At 58.0% G+C, this 15,863-nt stretch overlaps 1 protein-coding gene across 1 annotated transcript; it reads left to right on the top strand.

The window, feature by feature from the left end:
- Positions 1-311: 311 nt before the first annotated feature.
- On the top strand, positions 312-14,367 carry NCLIV_062790 (putative P-type ATPase; the record flags this gene model as incomplete). Its single annotated transcript, XM_003885830.1, has 17 exons — positions 312-1,089; positions 1,638-2,392; positions 2,799-2,924; positions 3,098-3,388; positions 3,648-3,890; positions 4,259-5,651; positions 6,141-7,224; positions 7,702-7,960; positions 8,352-8,572; positions 8,950-9,072; positions 9,521-10,165; positions 10,607-10,909; positions 11,524-11,804; positions 12,404-12,597; positions 12,947-13,189; positions 13,535-13,690; positions 13,936-14,367. The coding sequence occupies 17 exons, from the start codon at positions 312-314 to the stop codon at positions 14,365-14,367; spliced, it is 7,527 nt and encodes a 2,508-aa protein (XP_003885879.1).
- Positions 14,368-15,863: the final 1,496 nt, after the last annotated feature.

Raw genomic sequence — 15,863 nt, 5'->3', positions numbered from 1 at the left:
TTCCCCTTTTCACCTGGATCTTCTTTCTTGCTCCCGGCCCGTCCTCGCAGTCTCGTCCAACTGCGCCCGTCCGCCTCCTCTGCGTCCTCGCAGCCGTCTGTTTTTGTCCCCATCGTATCTCTCTCTCCTTTCTTCCGCCACCCCTGTTTCCGTGCTCTCCTTCTCTCTCGGGCACTCTCACGCGTGTGACTGCCGCGTGTCCCGTGTTTTTTCGGTCCGGAGGAGAATGCCGAAGTCGTTCTGCGCGCCGCCCATCCTGCTTGTTTTTTTCGCGCTCTTCTCGCTGGTGTCCGCGTTTCCCCGCAACCAAGATGGGGCTCTGGGGGGACATCTGTCCCCTCTGCTTCTGGGGGATGGAGTGGCTGTGGTCAGTCCTCCCCTCGCGTTCCGCGGTTGTCCGCTTCCTTCCGCGGTGTCTGCCGTGCCTGCGTCCCTGCTTCAAAGCGAAGGGGCAGAAGCGACAGGGCGACGAGGAAGAAGCCCTCCAGAAACATGTCGGGACGTTGTGTGTACGCACGCACACCCCCAGTTCGGCTCAGCCGGAGTCGCCGGGGAACTCGCACTTCCACGTGGCGAAATGGACAAACGTGATTCGGACGACGCAGTACACCTGGTGGAACTTCTTGCCGAAGAACCTCTGGTCCCAAATCAGTCAGCCCGCAAACTTTTACTTCCTCGTCATGGCTGTCATGCAAATGGTTCCGCAGATCTCCGACTCGGACGGCCTCCCCACCTTCCTCTTTCCGCTCACCTTGGTGATGGTGATCACGGCGGCGAAGGACGCGTACGAAAACGTGAAGCGCACTCGAGCCGACCAAGAAGAAAACAACCGCCTCTGCCGAGTCGTGAATGCCTCGGGCGAAGTCGACCTCGTGCCTTGGAAACATCTGCGACCGGGAAACATCGTCAAGCTCCAGTGCGACGAGGCCGTGCCGGCGGATATCCTGCTGCTCAACTGCGCGGATGAGTACGGCGTCGCGTACGTTGAGACGGTGCAATTGGACGGAGAAACAAACCTGAAACACAAAATGTGCATCCCCGAAATAGCCGACATGGTTCGCAAAGACCACGATGCCTCCGTCCTCTCACGTAAGCCGGCGCAGTCTGTGTGCGCAAGAACAAAGCGGGAGCAAGGGGGCTCAGACGCTCGCGCCGTGCGCCTGCACAAGCGAGGCGTGAGGGCATAGACTGTATGCGAACGACAGTGGACGCTGCCCAAGCACAACAATAGGGCCCAGTGATCCCCTTAGTCCACCTTCTTTGATTTGCAGGGGGTTCTAACGCTTTTCTGGAGTGGACGGCACCTCCCACAGAGAAAAGCAAGCGGCAGGGGCTGTTCGTCGCTCGTTCCCCTCGTGTACGTGTTCTTGGTTTTCGCGTTCCGTTCCTGGGACTAGGCTGTGACGTTCTCCGTTTGTTTTTTTCTGCACGTTCCTGCACTTGTTTTGCTCCCTTTGCACTGCGCTGTTCTATCTTTGTCTCCTGTTCCTCGTGTGTGTCTCCGCGGGGGGTGCGTGCCGCTCCTTTCGTTCTTGCTGCCTAGGCCGGCACGTCTCCACGTCTTTCCGGTGCCGTGGGGCAAACGATGTGCATCAAACTCGGTAGAGGAGTTCTCTGCGTGTCCTCTTTTTTCGCAGTGGAAATCAGCTACGAGCCGCCGTCCGCAGAGTTGTACAAGTTCTCGGGCGTGGTGACTCTGAATCCGCCAACGAGCGTGCACGGCCGGCAGTCGGTGCTCAGCTGGGGACGCGCGAGCTTGGCGCATCTGCACACGGGCAACACCCGGCTGAGTCCGCGGGCGGCGACTCCGCAGTCGGCGACTCCGCAGTCGGCGACGCCAGGCGGAAGCGCAGCGGGGTCAGTTCGGGCGAATTCGCAGACTCCACGATGGCCATCCAAGTCGGTAGAAGGGAAGACTGGACTCTCTCCCGCTCACGCGTCTCGTCGCTACACGCAAGGCGTCGACTGGGAGGACCCCGCGGGGGAAGAACTCGAGGCTGAGAAGAAGGAAGAGGTGAGGGGCGGCGGAGGCAAAATGTCGCTTCTCCATCCGACCAGGACGCTCAACGTGTCTCTGTCGGGGCTGCTGTCGAGACAGTCATCCAATTCTCTGGGATGCAAAAAAGCGGCTCCTGCGGCAGTCAGCCGCTCTGCTCTGGCGGTGCCCCGGGCAGAGACCATGCGTCCGCCTTCGCCTCAAAGGTTCTCTGTTGACATCTCTCAGTTTCTGTGGAGAGGCTCCACCGTGCGAAACACCGCGTGGGCGTACGGCGTCGTCCTGTATACGGGACAGCACACGCGCATCATGAAGAACACACGCACTCGAGAACTCAAATACAGCAGGTTACAAGTCTACTACAACCAACATGCTCTGCTTCTGGCCATTGCGCAGGTGAGTTGTCAAACAGGTTTCTGTGCACCGACCGAGTGCAACTACCCACGATATAGATGTATGAGTCCGCGTCCGGGGTTGTTGTATCCCTACGTCCATATATATATATATATATATATATATCCCTTACGCACACGTCTTCACCGGCTTCAAGAAAACCAGACCGCGCGTTCTTCCCCCGAGCGAATTTCAACAAGACCCTGTCGTGCCCGCATCTGTAGATGACGAGAGAAACAGCGCATGCAGCATTACTCGCGCCTATGCTCGTGTATATGGACATACGTGGATATATGCTTACTGTCGAGCGAGGAGCCGCGGAAACACGTCATAGTTATGTCTACGGATGCGTCTTGACTGGCTGCTTGGTATGCTCGTATGTCGCGTCTCGGTGTTTGTCTCTTTTCAGTTTTTGCTGTGCCTGATTGCGGCTCTCGCATTCGCGTCGCATAATCAAAACATGAGCGACAACGCGTGGTACCTGGAGAGCTTGTGGGAGTCGGGCGTCGGAAACTTTTTCGCCTCCCTCGGAGTGGTAAGTTTCGGTCTTTCCGGGCGACCCTTTTTAACCTTGCATTTTGGTCGAGCGTCTCTTCCTTTTCGCGCCTCCGTCTTGAAGTGTTTTCGGTGTCTGGGGGCGTGCCGGCGTTTCGGCTGTCTCCCTGGCGCGCACTGGTTTTTCTGCCTGATCTCCGTGTGTGCGCCCAGTCCTTCGGCCAGTACGTCCTCCTCCTCAGCTACTTTGTCCCCATCACGCTCTTGGTCCAACTGGAGATGTGCCGAGCCTGCCAAGCGGGTTTCCTCTCCGTGGACGACCGCATGTTCTGTCCGGCGACCGGGCAGAAGGCGTCTGCGCAGTCCGTGGCTCTCATGGAGGAGCTCGGGAGCATAACTCACGTCTTCAGCGACAAAACGGGCACCCTGACGCAGAACCTGATGCAGTTCAGGTGTCTCGCCGTCGGCGACACGCTGCACGGATTCGACGAGTATCAGGAGATGGTAAGCGATTCCTGTGAAAGATCCAGAGCGCAAAACTGTAAAAAAACCCTTGTGCCAGGAGGCACCGCGACGAGGCTGCGTCTTATCGATACCGTTCCACATCGATGCTACGCCCAGAGTTAGGAGTTTTGTTGTCTTTTTTGACGCCGCACGCGGTGTAGGCGTGTTCCGCGTGTTTTTTGACAGTGGGGGGAGGGGGCTGGCCAGTTCGTGATGATTGCTTGGCGCCGCATGTGTCCGCGCTCCCTTCCCCTTGCAGAAATCGTTTGTGAGTCACAGCAGCGTCGTCAGCTCGATGGACGCTTTCGAGTGTGCGGGAACGCGACTGGATTCCGGGCACTCTTCTGCGACGTTCCGCAATCCTCGGCGGCACGACGCAAAAGGCAGATATGACGCAGACGCAAAAGGCGATGAGACCGTCTCTCCAAACAAATACGTCCATTTCAATGCCCGACTCTTCGCGAACCGCATGCTGCGGGCGTCGAAAACGAATCAACAAAAGGTGAGAGTCCCCTCGCCAGATGTTTGTCTCTCGCGTCTCTGTAAAGCGTTTCGTTTCGAGCAGCCCGTAACACTCCATAGACAACCATATATATATATATATATATATATATATATATATATATATATATATGGTTATGCCTCTGCGCATGTTTGTGCTGCTGTTTTTATCGGAAGTTAGTGTATGTCTGTGCCTATCTGCGGCTTCGGTGTACGGACGATCTGTATATGCGTTTGGTAGTTCACCCGTGTTTGCTTGTGATGAGGGGTTTAGGAAACAGGGAAGGGCCAATTCGCTGCGCGTTTTGGGGTTCACGCGTTTCTGCATGGTGCGGGTTTCCCGTTGTTCCGTCTGCACACGGTTTCCAGGCGGCGGATATCTTGATGGTGATGGCCCTGTGCCATTCGGTGCTGCCGAAGCAAGACTCGCCAACGCCGGGGACGAATCCCCTCGCAGCCGAGCGGATGCCGATGGAGGGCGCAGGCGATCGGTCGCGCCGGTCTTCCTCAGTGTGCCGGCATCTCTCAGGGGAGCCTGACAGCAGGCGCCCTGGCCCCGGCGAGGGGCCATCTGTCCCGTCGGTTGGATCAAAGCACGAATCTTTTTTCCGTCTGCCTTCGCAGGCGCCGAACGCGCCGGGAGAAAACGGGGAGTCTACTGCAGACGCGAAGCCTCAGGGAGGTCTGCTGCCAGTGGGAGAGGAAGTTGCCTCGCGAAGCGAGCGACAGCCGGCGAAGAGGGACGGCCGCGGCGGCGTGCTGAGAAGCGCGTCTCTTGTCTCGGGAAAGGACGAGGAAGAAGAAGGACAAAGGGAAAAGCCTCTCTCGGCCAGTGCACGGGTAGCAGCCGCGCCGCCTGCCTCGATTCTGGCAGGGCGTCTCGAGCTCGAAGCGGAGTGGGCAGAGGAGGCGCGACGAGAGAACCGGAAAGGAATGGAAGAAGAGCAAGGACACTATTTCGAGGGAACAATGAGCGTTCGGCGATCGGGTGCTTCATCGGGGGGTCTGTTTCTCTCGCTTCCGCTCGCCTCGCCGGGGTCATCAAACGCACCCAGCGAGCGACCGTCCCCGAGAGAGAACTCGTGCCCAGACGCACCGTTCGCCCGCACGGGCTCAGCCGCACCGGCTCCCCTGCTGGCAAAGGGTTGCCGTCTGTCTTCAGCAGGCGCGAGAGAGCGCGCGGACTGGGAGATCCTGCAAGACGGTAGCGAAAGCGAGAAGCGAGAAGGCGGACTGGCCTCGCATGCGTCCTCGCTTTTTTCACCCGACTCGTCACTCCACTCAGAGGAAGTGGAGGACGAGGAAGAAAGCACTTGCCAGTATTGCTCGAACTGCATGCGGCCGTTGGAACTGGATTCCGACGAAGAAGATCCGCGCTCCTTCCTTTCAGAGGCGTCTGCCTCACCCTCGCGCCCTGTGCCGGTCCTCTCGGACGTCTCCTGGCCGTCGTTGTCACCGCCGTTCGGCTCCACTTTGTCGGCGCGTCTCGGCGAAGACGAGAAAAGCGAGGAAGCCGCCCAGCACTGCGCGAATTCTTGCGCTCCCTCCTGCGTGCGTCGCTCTGACCCAAATGCGCCTCGCAAGCCAGAGGCGTTTGCGGTAGACGAGGGAGAATCTGGAGAGGAAGACCAACGGGACAGAGACTGTGTGACGCTGCGACAGGGAGAAAATCGCACAAAGTACATTCGCGAAGAGCCGCGCCACGAGGCGCCAGTCACCGGCCCTGGTGTCGGATCTTCCGATCCCAGAGAGCAGGATGGCGGTAAGGAAGAAAAGAGCATTTTGGTAAAGGTCCATATGAAATGGCGACCAAGAGTTGTTCACAGTGTGTACGGATGTTGAGTCGACACGTGGGCGTGTGGACCTCTCGACCTGCATGCACCGGGTGTTTTCGAGCGGTCGGCTATTGCCTCCGGCTGCCTTGGAATCGACTTCCACTCTGTCTCTGTCTCGGAATGCATACCCGCCATGGATGGGTCTCTGCGCCACATCCACGTCGATGTGTCCTTCGTGATCTCACGCCTCCCGCGTTCCCTCGGCGTTTCTGAGCTTCGCGTGTATCCTCTCGCTGTTCGTCGTCCTCTGTCTGGCTGCTCACCTTTCTTCTGTCTCTCATCGCGCCTGTCGTGGCGTTCGCCTTTCTCGTGCCTCATGGCCTATATCTCTCCGTCCGTATCTTCCAGTTCCGTGTGGTCGTTCTGCGCTCCACTCGCCTCGTGTCTGCGTCCTGCTCCTTCCTGTCTGCCTGCAGATTTGCTCGGCGTGGACGTTCCTGCGCGCTCGCCGAGTCTGTCTCTGTCCTTGGCCTCGCCGGTTCCTGGCTCCTCGCCCCGGATGTCTTCCCCGAGCGTCGGGCGTTCGCCGTCGGGGTCTTCAGCGCCTCGCGGCACGCCCGTCCCCGTGGCGTCTGTGCTGCTTCCTTCCGAGAGTTCGCCATTTCCAGGCGGAAACGGGAGGCCGGCTGGGCAGTGCGGAGAAGGTGCGCTGGAGCGCAGAGAAGACGGCGGACCTGGAGGCGCCTTGGCCGTTCAGCTTGCGGCGGTGAAACTGACGAAGGAGGCCGAGTACGACGCGTCTTCGCCGGACGAACTGGCTCTGACGGCGGCGGCGAAGCACCTGGGTGCCGAGTTCCTCTGTCGTCCCTCGCTGAGCACCATCCAGCTGTGCCTGACGTCTCGGTTCGCGGAAGACTGTCTCCTCTCCCGAGCCGACAAGGCCTACTTGGAGAGGCTTCGGCAGAAGATCGCAGAGCAGGAGGCAGCCGAAGGGCGTGCGGAGACGAGCGAAGAGCGGCAAGAGCAGCCGAGCGAGGCAGAGAAGAAGCGTGGCGGGGCTGCTGGGTGGGGCCATAGGTTTTTGAAGGCGGACCGCGGGGGCGAGGCGAGCGGGGAAGGCTGGCAGAAGCCTGGCGCGGAGGGCGGCGCCGAGAAGCAAGACCAGGCGTCGCTCGTGCCGCTCGTTGTATTTGACGTGCTGGAGGTCCTCGAATTCGACAACTTTCGAAAGCGCATGTCCGTGGTGATTCGCGACAGAACCGGGCGCCTCAGGCTCCTCGTCAAAGGGGCCGACTCGTCCATGCTCGACATCGCCGCTCCCGGCCAGGAGCACATGAAGCAGGAGCTGAAGGCGCAGCTTGCGGAGATGGCGAGTCAGGGGCTGCGAACGCTGGTGATGGGCCAGCGGTACTTGTCGGAGCAGGAATTCGACAGGTACCGCACCTTGCTCCTCGAGGCGAAGGCGAGGACTGGCGACCGGAAGGAAGAGGCGATGAATGTCGCGCTCTCGGAAATCGAACGAAACATCGAACTGCTTGGAGCCAGCGGAATCGACGACAAGTACGCGCTGAAAACGCAAACGCTTTCCAACACACGAAAGCGCGTGACCAGCGCTGCATGCAGCGACGCGGATAGCGCGAATCCTGGTTGCCTCTGCCATGCGGCCACTTCTCTGTCTTGATACGGACAGAGAAAAGCGTGTGGAGGAGGCGTGTATGCGTTCTTGCCCTTCGCGCCTTCTCCCTCGACGCAGCTTGCTTTCAAAGAAGACCTCCGTGAAACGGGGTGGAGCTGCCGACTTCGGCCTCCTATCTACGGCGTCCGACCGTGGACTGGCTACGCACAGCTGGACCTGTTTAGAAACGTAACTAGATATGGATAGATAGATAGTGACAGGTAGATAGACAGATAGATATTGGTAGATAGATAGAGATACGGATAAGTAGGTAGTTAGTTAGGTTTGCGTGGCAGTGTGAGCTGTGGCTGTGAGAGGAGAGTCGAAATCCTGGGTGTCTGGTTCTTGTGCTGTCATCGTAGGCTTCAAGATCAAGTCGCCGAGACGATTTCTGATATCAAGCAAGCAGGTGTGAAGCTGTGGGTGTTGACTGGTGACAAGATGGAGACGGCGATCGCCATCGGCCACTCGTGTTCGATTCTCACGGATGCTACATATAATGCGATTGTGGACGGAACCAGCGAAGCGATGGTCAAGGAACAGTTGCATCAGTACATGAGTTACATTGTCGCTGCGCAACTGGCGAGTGAGGCCTTTGAACAAATCGCCCTCAAGTCCATGGTAAGGGTGTTCGAAAAGAAGGAAACGGCGACTTCGCAGTCGCCCATTTGCATGTCGGAGTCGCCTCGAGTCTTTGGGTCCCATGCCCCGAGGCATTTGCCACTGCATGCTTAGAATTCATCTGTGAGTTTGGAGACCTTTTTCATCCGTACATCTGCGTCTCTGTGCAGCTGCCGGTGTCCCTCTGCGTTTGCCCCGTCCTGGTGTCTGTCTCCTGGCACGCACGGCTCCGGCCCTCTGGGCGCCTTTGTCTCGCCCCTCCCTCTGTCCCGTCGTGCTCGGCTGCTCCGCGTCTGTCCCTTCTGCGCCGCGGCCGATTTTGGCGCGAGTCGCGCCGCACCTTTCGCCGCCGTTCAGTCCTGTCTCCTTTTCTGCTGTGTGGGCCTCCCAGGTGGACAGGGCAACGTCAGAAATTTCCGATGTCTCGAGCTCTGCAGTTCGGCGCGGCGCCGACCCGGGCGCTCGAGGACCCGGCGAGAAGTTCTCGTCTCAGAAGGGAGGCTCGCAGAAGAAGGCGCTTCGAGTCAGAACGCCCGGCCAGTGCATCCACTGTTTGGCTGGCGCTGTGAAGCAGAAGGCGAGATGTGTGGGCAGAAGGGCGTACGAAGACAGGTAAGCGCAGCCAGCCGGCGAACGAGGCCTCCGCGACGCCTGTTACGTCTTTGTTTCGTTTGAATGCGTCCACCGGTTGAGTCAAAGACGCGAACAAAGTGCTGACCTACAGGGGGCGACACAGATGACTCGAGTCAATGTGAAGGGACAAGCGAGGTCAACAGGACTGTCGTTTTTTCCTAGCGTGTGGCGAGTCCTCCGTTGACCACTTCAAATAGGACTCTCGCCGTTGTTTTTCCCCAGAGAAGAAGTCTTTTCTCCGCGCCTTTCAAGGCTTTCGCGCCAAGCGCTTTCCCGAACGTTTTTCGCGGGCTGTCTCTCTTTTTTGCCACTCCCCGCGTTCTTGCCCCTGGCCTCTCCTTCCCGCTCTCGCGCAGCGAAGCCGACTCGGTTCGAGCTCGACGGGCTCGCCACGCTCCCCCTTCGATGCCCTGGGAGGAGTTTGTGAAAATCTTGACGTTCAATGCGAACAGGAAGGTCGTCAAAGCGGATCCGAAGCAGTGAGTCTCAAAGAGACGGGGCGTGCTGTCAAACCTCACTGAGAAACGTTTGCGTCTGTGTCCGCCGGCGTGTGCTCTCTGCTGTCCTCTCTGCGCATCCTTCCATGCCTCCACGAGTAGTCTGTCTACGAACGTGACAGATACCAAAGGCCGCTCATGTTCCTGTCTGGAGTGATCTCTCTCTCTTGGCTTAGTCACGTATCCGTCTACCTCGATTCCCCTCCGTCTCTCTACGTATATATATTTTTGCGCGTTCCATTGCACCTTTTTGCATGCATGCAAGTGGGTCTATGCACATAGGAATTAGAAACGTTCGCGGTCCCGCACCTGTGAGGGCGATCGACGGGCAACGGCAACCTTTTTGAGGGACGGCGATGTCCACATGCTTGTGGTTGGGGCTGCGTGTCCCTGTTCAATTTGACCCCCTCGCGGCCTGTGCGCCCTTCAGACGGAAAAACAAGCGTTTGTCACCTGCGCAAGTCGAGGACATTGTCCAGGAGTATCTGGAGCACTTTGACAAGAGCAGTGAAGAGAACCAGAAGGAGCGGTCGAAGCGCGGAAAGTTCGCGTCGGGGAAAACGAGCCGACCCTCCAGCGGGGCTGTGTCGTCCCTGCAAAACGCTGCATGCTCGTCCGGGTATTCGCGGTTTGGGAACCGCAAGCAGGCGAGCAAAGGGCGAGAGAAGGAGCGCGGCCAGCGCGGCAAACCCGACAAGTCCGACGGGGAGTCTGAACGCGACGCGGAGAACGGAGACGGGCGGCCAGGGCGAAGCGTGAGTCTGCCGGCGCCGCAAGTCCCGGAGGGCTCGGAAAAGGAGCAGGAGAGCGAAGACCATGCGGGCGAGGAGCGAGACCCGGACGGCCTCGGGCGCGGAGACGCAGCGTTCGGCAAGGCGGCGTCGCACGCGAGCGAAGCGTTTTCGAGCTGCGAGCTCAGTCCGCAAGAGTCGTCCTGTCGCGCGTGGGGGGAACTGGACTCGAGTCGATCAGACAAGCTCGCACGAGACGATCAAAATCGCTCGTCAAAGCATCCCCTCAGCTCCGCAGACACCAACTCGGTGATGCGCGAAGCCGCCGTTGAAGGCTACGAAGCGTAAGTTTTGGCTTGTGTGGGGCGGAACGGGAGGCAGCGCAGGAAAGCCGAGAGAGAGACGCGGAGATCGAGGAGGGAGGTGGAGAAGCATGGCGGGGCCGAGGAGGTGTAGAGACGACCGCGGAGAGAGCTACGAGGGTGACAGGGGCTGGGCCTGAGGTGCTAGCAGAGATCCTAGCTGACCGAGTCCAGGAGACCGCTCAGGAAGAGGGGAAAGGTTCACCTCGGCTATGCATCACCAAAAAGGTCGGTGTTTTTGGAACATGGGAGAGGCAAGAGCGAAAAACCATCCACAGCGCGCGGCCCGTCGAACAGGCAGAGCGAAAACGCGAGCGAGGGCTCTAGTGTCGCCACAGAGACAACTGTGTGTGGGGAGTCGTCCCGGCATTCTTTTTCTGGCGCACGCTCGGGTTTGCGAATTTTCTGCCTGTTTTTTCTCAGTTGCGCCATCACGATCACGGGAGAAGCCCTGACGCACGCGCTGTCCACAGCCGAGAATCGCCGATACTTTTTCGGTCTCGCGAACTTGTGCTCGACCGTCATCGCGTGCCGAGTCAGTCCGAAGCAGAAGAGCGATGTCGTCATGCAGTGCAAGAGGTACCAGAGCGGAACTGTCTCCCTCGGCATCGGGGACGGCGCCAACGACGTGGGGATGCTTGTTGCTGCAAACGTCGGCGTCGGAATCCGAGGCAAGGAAGGCCTGCAAGCCGTCAGAGCCGCCGACTTCGCGATCGGCGAGTTCAAGTAAGCGACAGGCGTAAACAGGCCCATGGCTTCTTCTGCTCTATCGTATCCGTCGCCACCTGCTCCAGAGAGAACAGAGAGGCAGGGAGAGCGAAGATAGAGACAGGTAGATTGCGAGCAATCGAGGAGAGTAAGAGGGAGGAACGAAATGCGCGCGGCCCACCGGGTGTCGCCTCCAGAGCGAAGATACTTTCTGTTTTCGTTTGGAGACGAGCGCAACAGATCTGCATGGATGGCCGTGGTGAAAAGAGGGAGAGTCTAGGCGTGGCTTGAGAAGGACGAAACGCATGTAGGGGTTGGACTCCCGCCCCGATGACGGTTCAGTGCTGAGAACGAGGGCAGGATGCAGCGGCTAGCTGTTTCTTTTCGGTGCGATGCAAGGAACGGGAACGACACAGATGCCGGCACGTGTGTCGACGGGGCGTTCGAGAGTCGGGGGGAAAAAAGGAGACACGCAGATGCAGAACTCCAGGGGGCACCGACGCCAGATTGGGATGTAACTTCACCAGAGAGGCGAGTCACCAAATTCAATCGGTCGCGAAGCCAGTGTTTGTGGGGTCCACAGTCCCCTACGTTGCGTCCGGGTGTCCGCTGGGTTTTTGTTTGTGGCGCAGATTCGTGCGAAATCTGATGTTCTGTCACGGTCGGGAAGCGCTGCGCCGCAACGCCTTCCAGATGTACCAAACAATCTTCAAGAACGTCGTTTTCGGCCTCGCAGATCTGTTTTTCGCCTTCGTCTCGGTCTTTGCTGCCTCCGATATGTTCAACCCCTGGCTGAAGCAGCTGTACAACGTGCTCTACACATGCATCCCGGTCATGCTTTTCACCGTCTTTGATCGCCAACTCCCCTACGACGTCCTCCTGCAAACCCCTGTCCTCTATCCAGCATTCAGCAGTAAGGGCGAAAACGTAACAGCCGTGCTTCTCTCTGCATTCGCTGTGCGGTCAAGATTCCGTATTCCACTGAAGCGAGATGGGCGACCGGAAAACGTGTGCGTGCTCGACAAAAGAGGAGAAGGAAACGGGCGACTGATCGTGGCCACTTGCTGGCGTGTCTGTACACCTCCGTTCTGCCTGGTCGAGGCACACGATCGTGCGGTTTCCGCTGACGAGTGCGCGTGGACAGACCCCATGTCGAAAGACCGGAGAAGATGGAGGCAAGCTGTCTGTTTCTTCCGGGCAGAAGGCAGGACTTGAGTTCCATCTGCACAGCGGGGGCGGATGAAGCGTGCCGTGTTTTCTCGTTTTTGTTACGATGGGGTACAGGTGAGTGGTTCGCTTTTCTCTCCGGCGCGCGGTTTCCGGTTTTGTTAAGCGGGCGCCGGAGAGCAACATGGGAACCCGTCACAAGAAGCGTCTCCCGGGCATAAGAGCTTTTTGTGTCGGTTCTGCCTTCGCGCGGCCTGTCCAGTGAAACGACCCTTTCGAGGCCAAGGGATTGCCGGTGACCGGAAGACGTACTGTTTCGTTGGTTTTCCGCTTCTCTTTTTGCAGAGCTCGGCGTCAATATGTTTGCGGGAACGCGCACGTTCTGGAAATGGTTGCTCTTTGGCTTCTACGTCTCCGCCGCTCTCGTTTACTTCCCTCTCTACGGAATGGGGTGGGGTTTCGCGTATACCGGTCATGAAGGGATCATTACCTTCCCTCTGGCCTTCTATGGCGCGGTTGTCTTCTGGTGTATCATTCTGGTAAGTGAACGCCGCACCGCTCCAGTCTTCCGAGCATGCACAGGCAACATCCCTAAATAAATGTATGGTGTGTATGAGTACAAAAATGTGTATGTATATATGTATTCATCGGAGCGTACAGCTGTGTCAACTTTGTTTCCGGTGGTTCGTCTTCAGTCGAGTAGCAGAGACGGTCGAGATTTATCTTTAGGATGCCGTTGGCCGCCGAGTGTGAATCCTGCCGTCGCGTTTTTATCCGGGGGCTCTGTGGCAAGCTTTTTACAGTCGGTTCGGGGCCGGGCGTTCGCCTCGGAGACAGCTGGGCTGGCGGCATTACTCTATCGGGTGGCGTCTGCGCTGCCGTTTTCAGGTCTGCAACCTCGTGATGGTCCCCTTCTTACACACCTGGTTCTGGTTCATCTGGCTGGGCATCTTCGTCGACTTTGGGTTCTGGTGGTTGTCGCTGGAGATTTGCCCGCGAATGTCGGATACTTTCTGCACGGATTTAGCTGGAAGCGTCGAGGCGATTCACCAAGATCCTCGCTACTATTTCGCCTGCATCATCGCCGTCTTTGTCGCACTCTTCCCCCAGTATCTGATTTGGTTCTTCAAGGTAACTCCGCCAAGCCACACAGCTGTCTACAGAGCGGCCTAGGCATTCGCAGGCGTCGACACGCAAGTGTCGACGTAAACACACATATGCTCGTCTGCATGCTCTGGTCCGAATGCCCTGCATCTGTGTGTCTATCCTTTCTGGAGGAAGGGGCATCGCTGCGCCTGTGTCTCTTCTGTTCACCGACCTCAGGTGTCGAATCTGACGGGATTCAGGTGTCGAATCTGACGGGATTCAGGTGTCGAATCTGACGGGATCCCGCGGAGGGGGACCCGTGCGCATGCTGCCAATCTGTCTTGCCCGAGGCGCGCTTTTGTCACTCCCGTTTCTTCCCTTTGTTCCTAGGTCGCTTTCCGGCCGTCAGCGCCGTGCGTGATTCGCGAGCGCATCGCCAAGGGCGTTTTCGACGTTGTCATTGCACCTCGGGGAGGGCAAAAGATGGCCGTTGTGGTGCCCAAGAAAGTCTCCAATGAATGGAGAGGCTTCGCCTTCGCCGAGCAGGTCCGTCGCCGTCCCCAAGAGGCGCAGTAAAGACGCACGCGCGCGTGTGTGTGTGTTTGCAAGCAGAAACAAATGGCAAAAGAGGGAAACAACGGCGCTGCCTCGCTTCCGTTCTGCTATGTTCTCGTTCCGGTGGCCGATGTCTTTGGAGCCAAGTCGCGGTGAATTACCCGGCTTCGTCCCTCGCGCATTCCCCACTCACCGTGTTCCTCTTGTTCCTGTTCTTTCCTCTGCAAACTTTGCAGGACCACACGCGCTGGGGCCAGCACCGACGCTCCATGCGAGCTGTCCTGGAGGGGCAGCCGAGCCAGAGCTTCCTGCCTGAAGCCTCAGAGGTGAATCCTTCTCTGTCGAACCGTCTGTACTCCTCCGTGCTTCCTGAAAGCGCCGCCGACAACTCCCCTCTCGGACGCCTCGCAGACGGGCGGGACGTGGGATCGGGCAGCGCCGCGCCGCTCGAACAGCGCAGCTTGGCGCGGCGGTTTTCGGGCATGGGCACGCGCTCGCTCGGTACTTCTGGCCAGGGAGCGGAGTGCGAAAAGGAGGAGAAGCAAAGCGGAAAGGAAGAACTCGACGGCGCGCCAAGCGGCGCCGTGACGGGCGAGAGTCTCGCCAATCCGTCCGCGCGTCCCATCGCCGCAAACGACGCGAGGCCTGGTTCAGATGGGGCGCAGTGAGGAGGCAACGGAACGGATTGAAAACTGAACAGTAAAAGAGGACGCAGGCAGAAAGGCAGAGAAGCTGGCGTTCACAGAAGGGACAAAAAAGGCACTCAGAACGAAACACTTCTGGCCCAACCGATCTGTATCCTTTCTGAGACTTTCGTCAGCCTCTTCGTCTTTCCCAGTGTGGTGAGAAACCGAGGACAAAGGAGTCGGTGGAAGCGCTGAACCAGCATTCGCAGAAAAAGAAAGGAGAACGGAGACGACCGAGAAACGCGCGATCTTTTTCGAAACAGCGTATAAATACATGTGTGACCTGTGCAAGGGGAAATTCGTCCGCGGGGTGACGCTACCGGGGGGGATCTCCCAATAGAGCCGTGCGCGTCTGCCTCTCTCTGCTGGTGTGCACAAACGGTTTTCCATCTTTGCAGATGCTCATCTACGGGGGAAATGTGCCCAGGCGTCTTGGTGCATGTAGACGGAGCATCTGACTTGAACGGAGGCCGGAGAGGTGTCATGGACAAGTTTTGGGGGTTGTGCGCATGCTGATGTATGCCCCTGGGAGCCCTCCGGTCGTCGAAGATGCGATGTGGACGGAAGGTTTTGGAAAGGCGCCAGCAAAACATGAGCAATGGTAGAGGGAAAAAAGGATATACGGTTTTCTGTTCCATTTGTAAATGCTAGAACACCTCACTTTTGTCGTCGCCAGGTTGGGATAGTCCGGTGGAGCATTCGAATCGGCGCACAGGTGTAAGGGTAGCAGTGTTGCTCAGTCATCGATATTCCTTTTGTGTATCGAAGCGGAAATCGACCCGATGAATAGGAGAATCGATGCGCGATTTTTCCGACAAGGAAACAAACGGTCGCGATGTGCCTTGCTCGAATGTCTGGATTGGTGGTGGGATAGTCAGCAAACTACTGTAGATAAATCTGGAAGGCAACCGGGGAAACGAATGCTAGTGGAAAGAAGAGCAAGGGTGTTAAGAGGGACTATGCTGGGATTTCCCTCGCTTGCATCTTGCTTTCCATCTTTAGGGTAACCCTGTTTCCGTCCCGTCAGATCCCGACTCTGGAAAAGGATAGCTCTCGTACAGACGTTGTTTCATAAAACTGATGAACAGGAAGAACTTGCCGGCTCACGTGTGTCGGTTCCAGTTTCAGTGCCATCCTTTTCTCATGCCTGGAAGGAGGCTGAAAGTTTCCAGCGTTCTTCCGGAACGTTTCTTGATATCGTAGCGAAATGGGAGTGACAAGCAACGATTTATGCTAGCGAGTCTTCCATCGTAGGTGCTTCCTTTGCCGGGGAAAAACTTTCTGTAGCTTTTTCTGCCGCACCCAAACACTGTCTACTCCGTCTTTGGTGTGTGTCGGGCTTGCCGCTGCCAGGCTTGGTGATGCCGATTGAGACTCGATGTGAGGCGGAGGCGCCGTTGAAATGTTTTTTGTTCCTACACCAGTTTGTTGCATTTCCTTCAAAGTTCGAAGATCTTTTCTGACGGACATCTGCCCCT

Source organism: Neospora caninum, chromosome XII (assembly GCF_000208865.1).
Source record: "Neospora caninum Liverpool complete genome, chromosome XII".
NCBI lineage: Eukaryota > Apicomplexa > Conoidasida > Eucoccidiorida > Sarcocystidae > Neospora > Neospora caninum.
This window is presented reverse-complemented; position numbering and strand designations above follow the sequence as displayed.